An 18,313-nucleotide genomic window follows, 5' to 3' on the forward strand; every position below is an offset into this window, starting at 1 on the left:
CCACTACTTAAAAGGAGTCAACTGAAGGAGTTAGTGGCACAAATCTATTCCTTTGTAGCGGAAGGATTATAATCACTGAAAATTATTAATTATAGTTAATAATTTGAGAATTATATACATGCCAATGTTTAAACCAAAAAAAGAAAAAAAGAAAAAAACATTGCATAGAGAAATGAGACACACCTGATCAGAAAATTTGAGAAATTGCCAGAAAGAAATACAAAGAGGTGAGTACATTTATAGAACTATTGATGCCCAATTGATCTCAAGGCTGGAGAACTTATCCCTGGATAATGTTATGCCTACCAGGAATAGCTACAAACTATCAGATTCAAATTACACTATTATTAACATTGCGAGCTCTCTGCACTTGAACGGGCCTTAAATGGCCAGTTAATACACTCACTGAAAGAAACAGCACCAACTCTTTTCATTACATCTACATTAATCTTCAAGCAGTCATAAATGGCTTGGACGCCTTTTCCCAGCATCCGTTCTCATCCTCTTTACAGGATTTGCCCAACCAACAGTCCCACCACCACCATTCATCTGTTGGGGAGGCTGGTTAGCCCACCCCTGCTGATGCATAGTATGCTGGCTCAATCTCGTGTCCTTGGAGATTGAACCAGAACCTGGACCTGGACTTCTAGTACTGCGACCCATGCTGGGGGGTGACACGGGGCCAGTTGACCCATTCCCTGGCTTCATCACCGACTTTTCCCTGTCTTTCCTCTTCTTTTTACAGATAACTAGCTCCCCTGGATGAGTAAAAAGCCGAGGTTCATCCTGCTGACCCTGCTCCCGGCTGCTGCTGCTGCTTCCAAGCCTTGATTCATTCTGAGGCACAAGACCCCTGCCCCTTGTGTCTTCACCAGCAGGAATATGTCCACGAAGCACTGGCTTCTGGGGAGGACTTGGGTCAAGTTCCACCTTGGTTATCAGTTTGTGTCGCTTGCTTTGGCCAGCAACCGCCTGCCTTGAAGACGGAGCAGAAGTTGAGGTAGCCACTGCACCGGAGAAAGAGAGTGCATTTCTGGCTTCTCTGAAATCCGTGTCTGGAAATGCAATCTTCAAAATATCAAAAAAAAGTTCGTGGACTTTCCTAGCTTCAGATCTCACCTGTTCATCATTGCAAAGTTCCTTTAAAATCTCGTTAATTTTATATAATTGTGTGCGCGCGCGCGCGCGAGAGAGAGAGAGAGAGAGACTTTGTAACTTCCTCAAGCCCTGCATCTAGAACACTAAATGGTGCCAAAATATAGCTGCAACTAAGAGAAGCCCAAATTTTTGATATGCCATTAACAAGAAGACAACAAGAATGCACCAATAACCAAAAATTTAGAACTTCCATTGACTTGGGTAACTAACAATTTGGATAGGATTAAGAACTATGAAGCACGGACACGGACACGGACACGGACATGGGTACGACAAGACATGGGCACGGCAATACGGCAAATTTCAAAAAAATAGGACACGGACACGGCAAGGATACGGCAATGAAATAGTAATATAATTATAAAATATATAAAAAATTAATTTTTACTCAATTTTTTTATTTTAATAGATATAACCCATTTATATTAGGCCCCTTAAACATCCCTATATATATATATATAATACTCCAAAAATGAATAATATAATCCTTGTAGCCAAACAAGTAAAGATAAGATGATACTATATCTGGCATCCCGCTTCTTTTCTCCACTAACTCTTTATATCCAAAAATGAATAGCATAATCCTTGTGTACCCAAACAAGATAGATGGGGTACTTCATCTGATATATCCCATCTTTCTCCACATCACCATCAATTTCGTTCAGTCACAAAGCATCTCTGTGCTTCTCTCTCTCCCGACCGATTCTCTCTCATCTCCTCTATCTTCACAATTTTTTTAGATTGTTATGAATTGATATATATGTATATACACATAAATCAATTTAGATACACACACACACACACATATATATATATGTGATACCCAGGTCAACTAACGGCTCTCTCTTTATCTTCTCTCTCTGGCTCCCTCATCTTCTTCCTCTCTATTTTAAAACGAAAAGTCTCTGGCGTGTCCAAATCGGTGTCTGGCAAGTCTTCATGCGTGTCCAAATCAGTCCGGCTATGTCCGACTACATAAAAAATACAAGACACTGTTGGGGAGTGTCGGACACGTGTCCGAGCTTCTGACACGTGTCCGACATTGGTACGGCATCTATAACAGCCGTGTCAATGCTTCATAGATTAAGAAGAACATGGTGAGTTTAAAAAGCAACTTCAAGGTCGAGATTGACCCCCAAACAAGCTTTTTCTCAGTCAAAGTGCAAAACTATATCAAAATTTCTATTAAAAAAAAAAAACTTTAAATTAATACCTATGCATTCAGTTGCACAAAATGCTTAAAAAGAAGGGAAATTTGCAATCTAAAATTTAAAACTTAAAATGTCAAAAGAAAAAGGCCAAGATAACTGTAACTTTCCAATTGTTCTTCATGTTGTTTCATTCTCTAAGCAACCAACCAGCAGGAAAGGGATTTTCCCCAAAAAGTTGAAAAACCTAAAGAATAAACACCCCTTTGAAGTAATATCTAGAAGCAGCAATTTTACATGATTTTTTTAATTCAAAGAGATTGCCAGAAAGTAACAGCTTCAACTTAAATGTCAAATCAATACCTATGCATTCAGTTGCACAGAATGTTTAAAAGGGGAAATTTGCAATCTAAAATTTAAACCTTAAAATGTCAAAAGAAAAAGGCCAAGATAACTGTAACTTTCCAATTGTTCTTCATGTTGTATCATTCTCTAAGCAACCAACCAGCAGGAAAGGGATTTTCCCCAAAAAGTCGAAAAACCTAAAGATAAAACACCCCTTTGAAGTAATATCTAGAAGCAGCAATTTTACATGATTTTTTTAATTCAAAGAGATTGCCAGAAAGTAACAGCTTCAACTTAAATGTCAAATCAGTCATGTTTCATGTATGTTGTTTTTCTTTCTCAGAAAAGGAATTAAAAATAGGTATTAAAAATTATTATAGTGGCTATCCAAAACTTTGACAGTCATTCTCGTCCAATCAAGTTGTTTCCAAAAACTCCTACAAAATTTCTGAATGAAAGAACCAACATGATTTTGTGTAATGAAGTGTAAATTAACATTAGCAACCATACCTCATGTGAAAATCCAAAATACTGCATTGCACTCTTTAGCATAAACTGCACATCAAACACGAGCTCCATCACTCCGTTATACTCAAATCTGTCAACACGCTGATCAATCTTGCGAATATCCAAAAGACTATTCCCAGCTCCGCTTGTGTAGCCAGAATTTTCAATCCTCTTCCACAAATCTGTAAGCAGAGGTACAATTTGAGGACCTTCCTTGTCTATTCTCCTTTGGAGCTTACTAATGACATTCTTGCACTGCAAATAAGAAGATCGTCAGGTGAACAAGAAGAAGAAGAAAGAAAAAGAAAAAAAAGATATAAGACGAAAAAGTGAAAGAAACATATGATGAAAGTGAAGATAAAAGTCAAGCACAAGTTTTATATGCAAAGATTGCCCTATGTGTAACATTAAGTCCCAGAACATGAACGAGAATCCATATTTAATATTTAGCATAAAAAGTTGTCTAGTTGAGGGGTGGGCTTTGGTGCAACCAGTAAGGTTGCTCCATTGTAACCTAGAGGTCACGGGTTCAAACTGGAAACAGCCTCTCCATGCGGAACTAAGATTGCGTGCATCTGAACCTCCCCAGAGCCTCTATAATGGCGGGAGCCTGGTGCACTGGGCTAGCCCTTTTTTATTTTTTTATTACAAGTGTCTGGCTCTGACCAACTTTTGAAATACAATCAAACAGATACGATTTGCAAAATTATATTGATGGAAAAATTGGAAAGTACCGGTTGGTCTTCATTTAAAACTTCAGAATTCGAATCCAAAACAGCAACAAGATAGAAATATAGACAGTTCAAGGATGCATACCCTTCTTTGGATGACGTCTGACATCTTAGTACTGCCAATTGATGTCCCACCAGTCTTTATAATTTTACTATCCCAACTTTCCCTCGAGTGTTCAGCAATATCTTCAGAAGGAGCAGACATGCAATTCAATCTGGTAGATTTTGGTGAAGCAAGCAACTTTGATGAATTTGCGATTCTCCTTGAAGGTAAATTTCGCCTACTTTTCAAAGATGAATCACTTTGATCAGGCTTCAAAGCATTCAGCCCCCCAGGCGTTTTGGGTTCAGGATCAGCCCTAGATTGTGGTTCATACTTGTGATCCACTTGGAATGGCAGCTGAGATGAATCTCCACGATGGAGAGATGGCTTTTCATTGGAGTATTTCTCTTCGGGCCTTTCTACAGTTTGTCGTGGCCGAACCCGAATACTACGTTTCCTTTTTATTTTGGGTTGCAGAACCTGTTCATCTTCACCTTCATCACGGTCATGAATCCAACTGCCAGATTGCTGGAGGTCCATGTGAGAGTCTCCTGATACAGCGATTTCCCCTTCCTCTAATTCATCAGGCTGCAATATTTATCAGAAGAAAAATAAGCGCTAGTACAAACCAATGACTTCAATAAACTAGTACAAAGAATGAGATGACACATACCAGCCTTTTTGAGTTAGAACTTGGTCTACCATCCAATGCAGAAAGTGATCCAAACTTCTGAGAAGATATAGAAGGTGAGACAATCTGCGTCAATCTTCGACTGTCTGAGGATGACCCTGAGGAACCAGCTTCTTCAAGTATATGATTGTTCCTAGTGCTTCCTGAAGCTTGGGGATACTCATATCTAGCAGCACAAGCAGGACCATCTTCTTCTGATTGATCTTTAATGACTGGTGGTGCTCCAATAGCGCCATTAAATTCTTCATCTTCAAACTCCCCAATTTCTCCCTCTTCTTCCTGCACAGAATACCCATTGCCCTCTTCAGAACTAGCTTCAGAGAACTCTCCATTGTCATCATCCAACTCCCTGTAAATAGGGAACTTTTTTCCCTTAGGCCGTCCCCTTCTTTTCTCAGTTTTAGGAGATAAATCAGAAGCCATTTCACTGGATTCCACGCCAATATTTCCACCTAATAAAGTGTTCCTTGATGGTTTTTTGGATAAATTAGCAACAGTAGCATTCACTTCTCTAGTGCTGGCTCGAAGCCACTTAGGTACCTGGTTGTACCTCATCATCTCCTCAGTCCAATCAAGATCTTCATCCATTTGATCAAAGAGCTCTACTTCTTCTTCACTCCTAGCAATCATCCGATTTACCTCCAACAGTGAGGGGACATCATGGACATTTTCTTGATACCGTTCTTCATCATGCAACAATGTCTCCAGAGTCAAACGTCTCTCTTCATGCGTTGTCCTCTGGTCAAAACGCCCAGCATTTATAACCTCATCTGCCATGTCAATCTTATACTGTTGAATATTATTCCTTATGAGGCTCTCAATAGATCCTATATAACGATCCTTACCCACAAGGTCATCATCTGAATCAACTACACCTCCACTTTTAAATTCATCCTCTTTTTGATGACTAGAATTTTTGTCAACCACTGCTTCCATATAGATGACTTTCACTTCTCTAGTCTGTCCAATGCGATGGGCTCTAGCGACTGCCTGTTCCTCATTTTTTGGGTTGGGATCAGGATCATATATGATGACTGTGTCGGCAGTCTGAAGATTCAATCCTCGTCCAGCAGCACGAATGCTAAGCAAGAAAATGAAGCAGTCGGTGTCAGGGTTATTAAAGTCCACAATAGCTGATTCACGGTCTTCTAAACTAGTTGTCCCATCTATCCGTCTGTACACAAGTCGACGCCACTGCAGATACTCCTCCAATATATCTAATAGTTTTGTCATTGTACTGAAGAGCAGTACTCGATGTCCTGTTCTCTGAAGCTTTATGAGAATCCTGTCCAGAATCCACATTTTTCCACAGGATCTAACAAGGAAATCCTTGGAGAAGTCATTGAAATACGGATAATTAAGCAAAGGATGATTGCAAGCTTTCCGGAGCTCCATACATCTGTTATTTAGTGGTTTATATATTTTAGCCTGGTAATTGGGATTCTTTTGAACCCTGCGCTTCTCATCTTCGGGATCCACTCGAATAGTACCAGTAGATTTGATCCAATCATAAATGGCACCTTGAATAGCTGACATTCTACACCTTATAACAATGGAAACCTGCAATCCAGTTCTGCTATTAGCAATAATCCACATTAAAGGACCTGACCACTAGGAATTCTACAACACTATACCTTGGGTGGAAGCGAGCCTTCCACATCTTCAACACGACGTCTGAGCATGAAGGGCTCCAGAATCTGATGAAGTCGGTGGATAACAATAACCTTCTTTTCAGTTTCAAGCCAGTCGTCCTCTGCATTATGTGTAGGACCTTCCTTTTGAAAGGGTTTGGAGAACCAATCATGAAATGCTTTCCGGTTATCAAAAACTTCTGGAAGGAGTAGATTTAAAAGTGACCAGAGTTCTTTGAGATCATTCTGCAGGGGGGAAGAAATGAAACACACGGTCCATGATCAGCTCCACTATAATAAAAGAGATTATGAAGGAAGAAAAACGGGTTTATTAGATCAATCAATCACAATTCTATGTTCAATTTCCCACTACTAAGAAACTGTCTTCTTGTTCTTATCACATTCCAGTTAGCAAGAAGTCATCCAAATATCTTAAATTATGACATTGTCAAGCTTCTTGTAGGATCTTCATCTAATAGCATTCAACCAAGTCTCTTAATTGAATAAAGAATTTTTTTAAAATATCAATATTTAGAAACCAAAAAAAAAATTAAGTTAACTTAGGGCCATTGGGGAAGAAATACTATTGCAGACTTACAAACATTTATAAACAAAACTGACCAACGTGAGAACCAGATAAATTAATTGGACTTCTGAAAGCAGATTACAGGTACACGTGTATACATATTTGAGTGCATGAGGTGACTCTGCACTGCAAGGCTGTCCTAACAGACCTGTAAGGGTGTCCCTGTGAGAAGTAAGCGTCTCTGGCAGCGATATCTATCAAGATCACGTGCTAGAACTGATTCCCTGTCCTTCATGCGTTGTGCTTCATCAATTATGATATACCTCCAATCAACTTTTGAAAGTTTTGACCGATCATACATGATGAACTCATAAGTCGTAACAAGGACATTAAATTTCAAGGCAGAAACCTCCTACAAAATGAATCCAAAAAGAAAAAAGTCTTTACAGCGACATAACAAAAGCTCAGATCACAAGAAATTTAAAAAAATAAATAAATAAATAATAAAAATCTGTGTAACTTACTTGAGAAAACAATTTTGACCGTTGCTCTTTTCCACCAACATAGAAAATGCAGGACACAGAAGGCAGCCAAGTATGGAGCTCACTCTGGAAATCAACTATGTTAGCCATATTAAAAAGTGTGAAAGAAATAACTTGTAGCTCAGAAACAAAAAACTAATCAACCTTCCAGTTCACCAGAACAGCATTTGGAACAATAATAAGATGTGGGCCGTAGTTTCCTTTGAACTCCATCAGATAAGCAATCAACGCCATCACCTATACAGGCAAGGAGACAATCAAAATAGCAAGTGCATCAGTAGTTATAGAAACTGACAGATTAGCAAACACTTGTCAGAATGTCTTATCAAAAACTAGTAAGCTTCCCATATATGTTAAAGGAACTCCAGAGATCAAATCCAGGAAATAAATTAATAGATAGGGCTTCTTTCACGTTTAGGTGAGTAAATAGGACATCATTTAAACAAACATAACAGAGATTTACCTGTACAGTCTTCCCAAGACCCATCTCATCAGCCAAAATTCCATTTAATTTATTGTTATACAAAGAAAGCATCCATTGCAATCCAACCTGCAAAATTAAGCACAATAATGAACTCAAAAGGCTTATATGAAGCATACGAACTGTAGGGGCAGACCCAGGATTTTTTCTTTGGGGGCCAATACGAAATAAAATTGAATTAGAAGTATGAAATATATGTTCTAGTTTATATAGATACATGTATGTATATATATATATATATATATATATATATCCTTAATGTAATAGATAATCTACGATTATTTATAGATTAAAAGTACTTCATAATTCTTGAGCATATGAAATGGTAAGAACTGAAATGGGGATTATATTCAGGTTTTTTCTTGAAGCTTTTTTCCACAATGGAAGTTTCCAAAATAAGGTAAGGAGTCCAAATTGACATTTCTTTGTCGGTTTTGGAGGTGCCAGAACTTAAATCTTTTTAATTATGTTACTTTCTATCTACAGGGCATTGAATAGGATTAACCACCCCACAACAGCCGACCCCATGCCCTGTTGGTCTGCTCGTGATTTGATATGAAACAAATGCAAGACAAGAATTTTAATAAAAGAAATCTAAGCAATTGCAACCTACAAGCTGATAGTCTCGTAAGGTTCCAGCCCGCAACATTGAAGGCTGCCTCATAACCCTTTCATTCACAGCATGTGCAAGATTGTAATACCTGGTGAGAACGATGAGGAATAAAAACTAAAGAGATTAAATACCCCAAAATATATCTGTTCAAACGTAGGACAGAAAGTTAAACAAGATATGCATTCAAAAACCCCGATGACATATCCAATTGAGACTTTTAAAGATAATTAATAAGACGGAAATTCTTGCATGTGCAGCACACAATTAGGGCACTTACTTGTTAACAGATGAACTATCCTTAGGTGCATTCATTTCAGAGAAACGATTTCTTATCATTACTTCCTCTCCAGCACAAGCTGCTGCAGCTCTTACTTCCTCCTCGGACAGACCCTTTTGTCAACAAATAGAAGCAACCAAATGCATAAGCCGGTTGAAAATTCTAAAGGGAAGATATTGTTTGTGATTAACTTGACTAGGATGTGAATTCAATGTTGAAAGGAACAAGGAAGAGAGTTCTAAAAAAACAAAGACAAAAAGCAATCACAGAGAGAGAGAGAGAGAGCATGCCTGAGTTCGTGCAGCAGCGGCAGCAGAATTTGCTGCCTCCTCAACCTCCTGCTGATTCTTTGCAGCCGTTATTTTACTTCCGAGTTTATGAAGATACTCTTCTGTTTGACTTAGAAATGATGATAGAACGGCGTATCTCTCTGCAGCATCACCCGGGATGCTAGTCTGCTGCTCCATCAACATTTCCCTATACCTCTCAACATCATTATTCTTTAACGCCTCCATCCTTCTATTACGATCATCATCCTTTCTCTTTGAAAATTCCCTCAGCATTCTCTCATGGTATTTGGCAACTCCTCTGTTGCGAGCAGTTCGTGCATCACGAATGGCCCAATGAGCCTCAAGAAGCTTCTTACGCCACTGAAAAATGGATTTAAGTTGTTTCTCTCTCATGGCTTTCTGAGAAGCCTGTACTTGCCGTGTGAGCTCCATGCGTTGACGTTCACACAGCCGAACAAATTTCCGATATGGCCTATCAGGCATTGCCATTATCTCCTGTTGCTGTTGATCAACTTCATCCCTTAAGCGTGCCTGAATATCCAAAAGTCGAAGTTTCTTTTCTTCAATTTGTAACCGCAAGACAAGATCTGGCCTAATCCTTTTCCTCTCTAAGTTTACCGCTAGCAACCCACCAATCTTCTTTAAATTTTCTGCCCTTTTCTTATTTAGCACTTCCATACCTTCCTCAAAAAGAAGATCCTTCACATCATATGCCAATGTTAAATTATTGTTGTTGTTCACCATCATTGTGGACCCAAAGGAGTCATGTTTACGAGTGAAAAAAGGGAAATCAAACAACGGTCCATGATACTTCCTGGTAGGCCCAACATCTTTGGGCTGAGGCACATTGCCTGCTTGTACAGGTTTCTTAACTTGCACTGTATCAGATACAGCAACTTGTGGTGCAACTGCCTTTCCCTTATCTGCAGTAAACTCATTCCTGGTAGGAGTTTTCTGTATACCATGTTCAACTTCCTGTTCTGATTTAACAGAAAACATAGTATTCTGCTGCTCTTCCTTTCCAGCAGTAACCACCGGTGCAAGTTCTGTCATCACAGCTGCTGTACCCCTCATATGCACTGTCGAGGCAGTTGCTTTCTCATCTACTGCAAAAGCTTCCTCTTTTGAGTTATTATGTCCACTAGACGATGCCACAACCTGAGGATCCTTTTCACTGGACTCCAAATGTCTTCCATGATCTTCTACACTTCTCCCAGCAGGTCTATCTTGATTAACTGTTCCAGCAGCAGGAAACACCTGCTGCAGCTGCGCTTCAAGGGGGGGTGGACCAATAGCCTGAAGTAGTTCTTGTGGAAGTGTTCCATCTCCTTTCTGACAGCAGAAAAGGCAGTAAATAATACCACTCCATCAGTATTCAAAAGTAAGTAAAAGAGCTAGTGGAGTATCTAAAAAAAGTGATTAAGGGCAGACAAATTTGTATTAACAAAATAAACATTCAGGCGAAAAAAAGGCACACAAAATTGAACAATTGCAAACCTTCAGGCGCCTAAATGCAAGAATTTGTGCTTTGAGAACATGCAGTTGCTGTTTGGTAAACCCTAGACGGTGTTGTTGCATCTGGGACACTGATCCACCCTGAGATGGAAGGACATTTCCTGAGCCCCCATCATTAGATGAAGCAGCAGACTGTGGAGAAGATCGGTTCAACTGCCTGGCGTGCTGCATTTGCAAAGTATCTGGACCACTCATTGTGTTTTTTGCACGCGATGCATGATCTACACCCTGGTTCAAGTTCGCAGATGACTGGGGAGGATGCATTCCATTACTGACCATAGTTGGCTGTCTTGGAGGCACCTGGTTCTCTCTGCCATGAACAGAAAACTGTTGCATTGGGACACCATTAGAGTTAACTACAGCAGCATTTGAAGTTGTGCCAAAAGGGCCAGGAGGAGCTGTCTGCCTAACCTTAGCAGAGCCAGACTGTCCAGACACATCACTCGAAGAATTTCCATGGGGAGAACTCTCACTGGCAATTTGCGGAGAAGCAACCTGTTGCTTTGGCATCAGTCCAGGTGATGACTGCGCACCCATATTGCTTTCATTTGCCTTTTGCTGTGCAACCATTCTAGACTGCATGAGTGGTATAAGCTGCGCCATCAAATTGGCATTTGCAGGAAGTGAGAGATCAATATTCCGCTCAGTTGCCAATGCCTGCATAACCTGCATCTGCGCAGCCATTGCAAGATGGCTGTTTGCCATGTTTTGGACACTTTGTTGGGCTTGTGATCCCTGCATAGGCCTTACCATATTTGCCTGCATTAATTGTCCAATTGATGTTGGCTGGATTGACGTCTTTGGATCACTCCTCTGATCAGAGATTGACTGTTGTCCTTGCTCTGTCTGCTTCTCACCATGAGCAAAATGTTCAGATGATCTCTTGGATGATGATGCCTGGGCCTGGTTAGCTGCCTGAATAGAAATTAGCTCCTGCATCTTTGGATTTCCCATTCGTATGTCCTGATCCTTCCCTGATGGAGGCCCCACCATTCCCATTTTCACTTGCTGCTGAGACTGAATCCCCAGAGCTGATTTCTGTTGGGCAGCCTGAAAAGCATACTGGAGATAAGCTTGATGGAGAGGATTCAGCACTTGTTGCTCGATGCCTTGAGTCCTGTATTGGCCCTCCTCTCGTACATGGGAGGAACCATGTTGTAGAGCCAAATCAATGAACTTCCTTGACAGTTGAGACGGTTGCGCGGAGCCAGAAGATGAACCGAAATTGCCCCCTCCCAAGACTCCATGAAGACCAGCTTGGTAGGCTAGAATGGCTTCATTTCCTTCAGGTCTTCTAAGAAATTGTTGCTGCAATGACCGCATGTGGAACAACAAGGTTAACAGAAACCTCTGTACTGGTTAAATTATAGTGGAACTCAAATCAATATGGAATGATATCATGCAAGGTGCATATGTTAACCAATGTCTTAAGCCCAAGTGCTATCTCCTCCTACTTCGAACTGGAGGGTTGAGGGTTTTACGTCCCCAAATGGGTGTGTATCTGTCTCTGTGTGTGTGTGTGTGTGTGTGTGGTGGGGGGGGGGGGGGGGGGTTGGCGGCTGGATAAGGATTCAAGTCCCGATTCTAAAACTGAAATCACTAGTATATCGAGACTATTCGATAAATCACAGGGACAACCCACGAGAAGAACAAATCAGTTCTGGTACTCGAGCAATAAATTGGTTTAGATTTTAAAGCCTATAATAAAATAAAGCATGAAAAAAACAATAAGAACTTAACTCAACCAATGAAAATGTGTAAAAGAGAATACTGCCAATGAAAAAAAATTACAAATTTAAAGGATAAAAATAATTCAGCATATCAACTGCTGGATTTCCATAAACATAACTAGAAAAGGTATACTGGTGAATCCAAACTCTAAACCATAAACATAAAGCCCAAAATTTTAATTATCAAAATAAATAAACAAAAGCCAAGCATGGTATCATCCAAAAGGCTACAGTCTATTAGTATTCATCTTTTAATCAAAAATAAAATTGAAGAGCATTAGTAGTGCCAGCATGATTGCACTCGATCCCATCCGAGCACCTCCCTTTTTTTATTATTATTATTTTTTTCTCAACTCAGAAAGAAAAAAAAAATAGCAGGACAAAAAGATATATATATATATATATGCATATGGGTTTCAGAGTTGAAAATAATCTAGAAAAGCTTGACATGGTTTGGCAGTATTAAGTCCCATTATTTCTTTGAACTAAAAAAATTCAGAGTAAGGCTCATTGCACCTGTTTAAAAAATATCAATATAATCAAACCCAAAACACATTAATGTAAAACATAAAACTGAGTAGCTTCCAAAACCCAATCATGAAATACACTGTTTTCATAACTACCCACCCCTCCAAATGTTCAGGCAATTAAAATTCAACATGGCCCAAAATTAAGATAAGGCCCTTCTGGTGTTAAAAAAAAAAAAATCTTGAATCTGAAACCAAGTAATTTGGGTAAAAGTGTTGAGTTATTATGAGTATGTTCAGGCAATTAAAATTCAACATGGCCCAAAATTAAGATAAGGCCCTTCTGGTGTTTAAAAAAAAAAATCTTGAATCTGAAACCAAGTAATTTGGGTAAAAGTGTTATTATGAGTTGAGTCCCAGATATAGTTAAGAAGCTTACAGTTCATTGTTACTCTCTGTTTGCTTTTTCTTCTATATTAGGATATCCCTAGTTTGACTCCTTAAGCCATCAAACTGATTAACAGAAAGTTCAGTTGATTAAATTGAAATGTGCAAAAAATCACTCCATTAACTACGCAAATGTCCTCTACGTTATCCAACAAAAAATTGTCCATTCAAAACCTACATAAAATCCAAACAGAAAACACACACACAGTCAAAAATTAAACACAACTGTCTTGGCCCAAACTGTTACTGTTAGACTTCAATGTTATCCTTAGTTGCTATTTGCTTGGAAATTAGACTATGCCTAGTTGAACTCCGAGGGTAGCTCAACTGAAAAACAGAAAATTAAGTTACAATAGAATGTATGATCAACTCAATTGATTGCAAAATTCAGTGCAACCCATTTGTGGAAACAATTCCAATTCAGAAGTCCATGTATCATTTCAATAATCATACATAAATTGACACAAATTCTAACCTGCCTCTGTCGTTGTTGCTGTTGTTGCTGCTGAATTGGATCAAACCCTAGGTGCGGTGTCGATACGGCAGACGACGAAGACGACGGCGACGCAGAAGAAGATGAGGGCCCCACGGCCGGGTTCCGGCCATGCCCGGCCGCTCCGCCAAGCCCCTGCTGGGTCCCACCCCCCGATTGCATACAAAAAATGTAGTCGAAATGCAAAGAACACTCAGAAATCAATACTTCAACAACTACCAAATCCCTCCAAAATTCACGCGGTTTTCTCTAAACCGCTGTCGTTTAAAGCCCTGTTGCACTCCGATCCCAACGTTCAAATAACGTCTTGTCTCTTTCTCTCTCACCACTTTCTCTCTCTATAAATTTCTTTGTATCTCTCTCTAAAGCGATAATTTTGCTGAACACAGAAGAGGGAATTTTTCGCACGAAATTGTGGGGCCAACAGGGCTCGATCTTGTGCCCGGAGAGTCACCGAAGTTGCCGGATCCGTCTGATTCGACACACACACACACTCTCTCTCTCTCTCTCTCTCGATTTCACGGAAATTGCTTTTCAGTCAAACCCTACGTTTTTATGTTTATTTGTTTATTTTTCACAATACTTTTTTTTCTCTCTCTCTCTCTCTACAGCTATATGTGTATTTATTCTCTCTCTATAATAATGATGTACTTGGACTTTGATGCTAACTCTGAACTATGGTTAATTAACCGTAGTTAGAAAATCACGAGATAAAAGAGGTGTGAAGGCGAAGATGCATCGTCGCAATTTGACCCCGAGATGTGCTATAATTACTAAAGAGTCCCTATTCTTAAAATTCATGGAAATGTGTATATATATATATATTTATTATATATAATCACTAGTAAATTACATATGTTTTTGAGTATTATTATTAGAGTCCAATTCAAGTGTTTGAATTTAGAGAGTTCACTCCAAGGGACTTTTTATCAATTGGGCCACCGGTGCAAATTTTTATCACCCTAATAAATTTACTAGTGATTACATATATTAAAATTTTATGTTAGAGGCCGGTGGTCGGAAGGTTACTAAATTCAAAAAAAAATTATTATGATGAGAAAATTGGCACAGGCGATTCAAGAGTTCTTTAAAGTGAACCTCTAAATTTGAACCTTCTCGATTCGACTCTCATGGTATTCAAAATTATATTCGTGATTTACAAATGATTACATATATTTAAATTTTACTTAATAAAGTATTGGTGCACCGAAACTATTACTATCCTAATTACACGTATTCAAACGGGTAGCACCAAAGGTTATTAAATTCAAATAAATATCCATTCCAAAAAAAGAAAAATATTTATTATTGTGAGAAAATTCGCACCCTTTGCCCAATTGATAAAAAGAGTCTCTAAAAGTAAAACCTAAATTCAAGCATTTTGGATTCTGGATTCAATTCTCATAATACTCAAAACTATATGTGTGGTTTGCGAGTGACTACACGTTTTCTAATTTTCTGTTACAGTCTGGTGTGACGAAGGCTACTAAATTCGAAGAATTCTCCGTTCTAAAATAAGAAAAATATTTATTACGGTGAAAATGTTTGCACTGGTATAAAAGAGCCTTTTAGGGTGAAACCTATATTGAAACATGCTGGATTTAATTCTCATTATACTCAAAACTATATGTTTGGTTTGCGTTTGATTACACATATTCAAAATTAGCGTTACAGACTGGTGCATCGAAGGTTACTGAATTCGAACAATTCTTTGTTCTTAAAAAAGAAAAATATTTATTATGAAGAGCAAAGATAACAAAGTAAACAGGGTCCTTTTGTGATTCATAAGGTCTACTTTCATTTTTCGTATTAATTAAATGATAAACAATGTGAATCAGGTTATTGGAGCTCATATACCCTTTGTAAGAGTGTATAATAGTTGGATTATTTTTCAAATCAATTCATTGTTTTCTTGAAGGAGATTGATTTAAGCTTGTCAATTAATGAAATGACACAACTATAAGAATTTGTGTTGTTATATACAACCCTGAAAAAGAATGTTGCAGTTGGTATGTATTCATTTCTTTGGTTGCAAATATAAAATGATATATGCATAGAATGATAATCGACATTTTAGTATTTAGTTAGACCAATTTAAAATTTACACACATATTTTTCATTGAGGCTCGAATTCATGACCTCTCTTTGAAAAGTAGGGATTTAGTACTAGTAAGCCAGTGGCATGTTGGTCAAAATAGTCAATTCAGTGACAAATAAATTAAACTAACAAAATAACTTTTTCTATAGTTTTTTTTTTAAAGAAATGACGAGAGGTAGAAAACAACCGTGGTGTTGGAAGACAGTAGTGGTGGAAGGCAATAATGGTGGTGGAAAGCGGAAGGGGTGTAGGTGCGGGTGGAAGGTGGTAGTAGTGTAAGTGATAGTGGTGGAAGGTGACACTGATGGAAGGCAATAAAGGTGGTGGTAGCGATGGCAATGACGTTGGTGGAATGCAATAGAGGTTGAAATGGTAGTGAAATGCAGCGATGGAAGGCATTGGTGATGGCGGAAGACAATGGAGGGTAGTGGTGGTGATGGTGACGACAATGGCAGTGGAGGTAGTGGTGGCGGCGGAAGTGACTATAGTGGTGGCGGTGGTGGTGAAAGGTGATAATAAAAGGCAACGGAGGTGGTAATTATTGAACTTGAAACATGAGTATTTTTTTGAGAACTAGATTTTTAAGTTTTTTAAAATAAAATAATCATTCCATTGATAAATAGATTTTCATTCATTATGTTTATGCATCCCAAATACAACTAAAAAAATTAAAAATAAGCCCCAATATTGACTCTCCATTATTTAATAAAAGCAATCCAATCTAAAAATAAAATGTCATTATTGTCTATAAATTGATAAATGAGAGACTAAGTAATAGCGACAGTTTTGTCATTTATTTCAACAAAAACAAAAAATGAAGTGTATTTTTCAAAAAGTAAAGTGGGAAATCTAGCCTTCCAACAAGTATGGTTAAAATTTTGACATATGCATTCATGTTTGTGTATTTGTGGACAATAATCTTTTACTTGGAACATTTTTTATTTATATAAATTAATCTGACAACTCTACTGAAAAATGAATGAACCTAATTTTATATTTTAATGCCAGTAATTTAAACACTATGGAGACAAATGGCAATCTCTGTGTGATATCATATTTTTGGTAGGTCATACATGTGGAATGAGAGGATTAGTCCTCTCTTTCTTAATGGAGACAATGCTTTGGTACTTATTTAATTCAAAACGGTAAATTTTTCTGCTGTAAAGTAGCATCTAAATGCCGTCTAAGTTACCAATTTGCTTAGAAGTTCCGTAGTCTTCTATGTTTTTACCGGCAAAAATAAAAAAAATGTTAAATCAATCGCTTTAATCATAATATGTTTGAATTAGATTAACGCATGTATGTATATAAAATATATATAATTTTATTAACAAAAAATACACTCATAAAATTTACTTTAAAATACGAAGAAGTATCACTCAATGTATTTAGTGGTGATGAGATGAATATATATAATGTGGTGTGATAATAAGTTTTATTTTTAATTTTTTTAATAATAAAAGATTAAAAGTGTAAGAATAGAAATTCAATCCAAGTATTATTATCAATTGATAATTATTTTCTTTCAAATTGAAAAGTTGAGGGTTTAAAATAATTGTACCGCATGTGCAATGGAATTAAATTCATATATTCTTAATTCTTGAACTATGTTTAAGAGTAATTCATATATTCTTAATTTTTAAACTATGTTTAAGAGTAGAGAATCGGTGTATTTAATTTAAAATTGAAGAAAATTTAAGTTAAATTATTTCAATTCCAATTTTAATTTCAATTCAAATTATAATTCATTAATTCAGTGCAAAATGATGTAGAGTGCTTTTAGGCTTATACTTTGGATTGGTGAGACATTTAATTGAAAGAAATGTTTAAATTGTCATGAGAGGGTATTTAACAATTACAAGGTACAATTTAGAGAGGTAATGAATTTTATCTACTTATTTGGGAAACTTTAAATGGATGTTTTTATTTCTGGTTTTCTTGACAATGTTTAATACATATTCCACCAAGAAAAATTACATTTTTACAATACGCAAGTCATACTTTTGCAATTTATTTTATTTTTGTAAAATTTACAATTTATTTTATTTTTAAATTTATAGTATCATTTCCTCCACTATAAAGATTTTATAGGTGGGGGATTTATTTTTTTATTAAATTAGCTTAATTGTTTTTCCATTTCAATCAAATAAACTCCCAAAAGGTAACACCAAAAGAAACAGAAATATAAATAATTCATGTAAATGGTCATCTATGATTGATTGCAAAGATATATAAAAATAACTGTAAACAATTCAAATGGATTTTTTCCCCAAAATAGTTGAAATCACAGCCTTTCGTGTCCAATTAAGCAAAAATTGCAAAAATATAAAAAAATCCGACCTGCCGGATTCGAACCAGCGACCTAAGGATCACAGCATTAGCACGACTACAGTCCTCCGCTCTACCAACTGAGCTAAGGTCGGTTTACAGTTACTTTTACCCAGAATTATATTTATAGAAACTTTGAAATACCCTTCTTGTCGATATCAAATCCCCAATTGGAAATATTGAGGAGCAGATAATATATTACAGCTTTTTATATCAATATTGCTATTTCATATTCTAAAAAGGGAAACAACC

At 37.4% G+C, this 18,313-nt stretch overlaps 1 protein-coding gene and 1 non-coding gene across 2 annotated transcripts; both read right to left on the bottom strand.

Annotated features, from left to right (window-relative positions):
• Positions 1-184: 184 nt before the first annotated feature.
• Positions 185-14,254, bottom strand: LOC132276672 (ATP-dependent helicase BRM). Its single transcript, XM_059778221.1, has 14 exons — positions 13,618-14,254; positions 10,481-11,806; positions 8,984-10,315; positions 8,694-8,806; positions 8,417-8,504; positions 7,786-7,872; positions 7,467-7,559; positions 7,305-7,388; positions 6,989-7,192; positions 6,258-6,500; positions 4,606-6,183; positions 3,975-4,520; positions 3,162-3,413; positions 185-1,119 (listed from the first exon to the last, which is right to left on the bottom strand). Exons 1-14 carry the CDS (start codon positions 13,795-13,797, stop codon positions 460-462), a joined length of 6,786 nt encoding a protein of 2,261 aa, XP_059634204.1. The 5' UTR covers positions 13,798-14,254; the 3' UTR covers positions 185-459.
• Positions 14,255-18,067: 3,813 nt separating this feature from the next.
• On the bottom strand, positions 18,068-18,156 carry TRNAY-GUA (transfer RNA tyrosine (anticodon GUA)). Its single transcript is given in 2 exon segments — positions 18,068-18,103; positions 18,120-18,156. It is a non-coding gene; the product is annotated as a tRNA-Tyr (tRNA).
• Positions 18,157-18,313: the final 157 nt, after the last annotated feature.

This window comes from Cornus florida, unplaced genomic scaffold (genome assembly GCF_030987335.1).
Source record: "Cornus florida cultivar Cherokee Brave unplaced genomic scaffold, ASM3098733v1 CherokeeBrave_3.0.0_Hap2_Chr10, whole genome shotgun sequence".
In the NCBI taxonomy this organism is placed as follows: Eukaryota; Viridiplantae; Streptophyta; class Magnoliopsida; order Cornales; family Cornaceae; genus Cornus; species Cornus florida.

Bases quoted from the DNA above. Each gene is read 5' to 3' on its own strand.
- LOC132276672 (XM_059778221.1), bottom strand. From the start codon at position 13,797: ATGCAATCGGGGGGTGGGACCCAGCAGGGGCTTGGCGGAGCGGCCGGG. The intron at 10,316-10,480 runs GTTTGCAATTGT...TTCTGCTGTCAG, and splicing joins TTGCATTTAGGCGCCTGAAG to AAAGGAGATGGAACACTTCC. The intron at 1,120-3,161 runs GTATGGTTGCTA...AATGATGAACAG, and splicing joins ATTTTGGATTTTCACATGAG to GTGAGATCTGAAGCTAGGAA.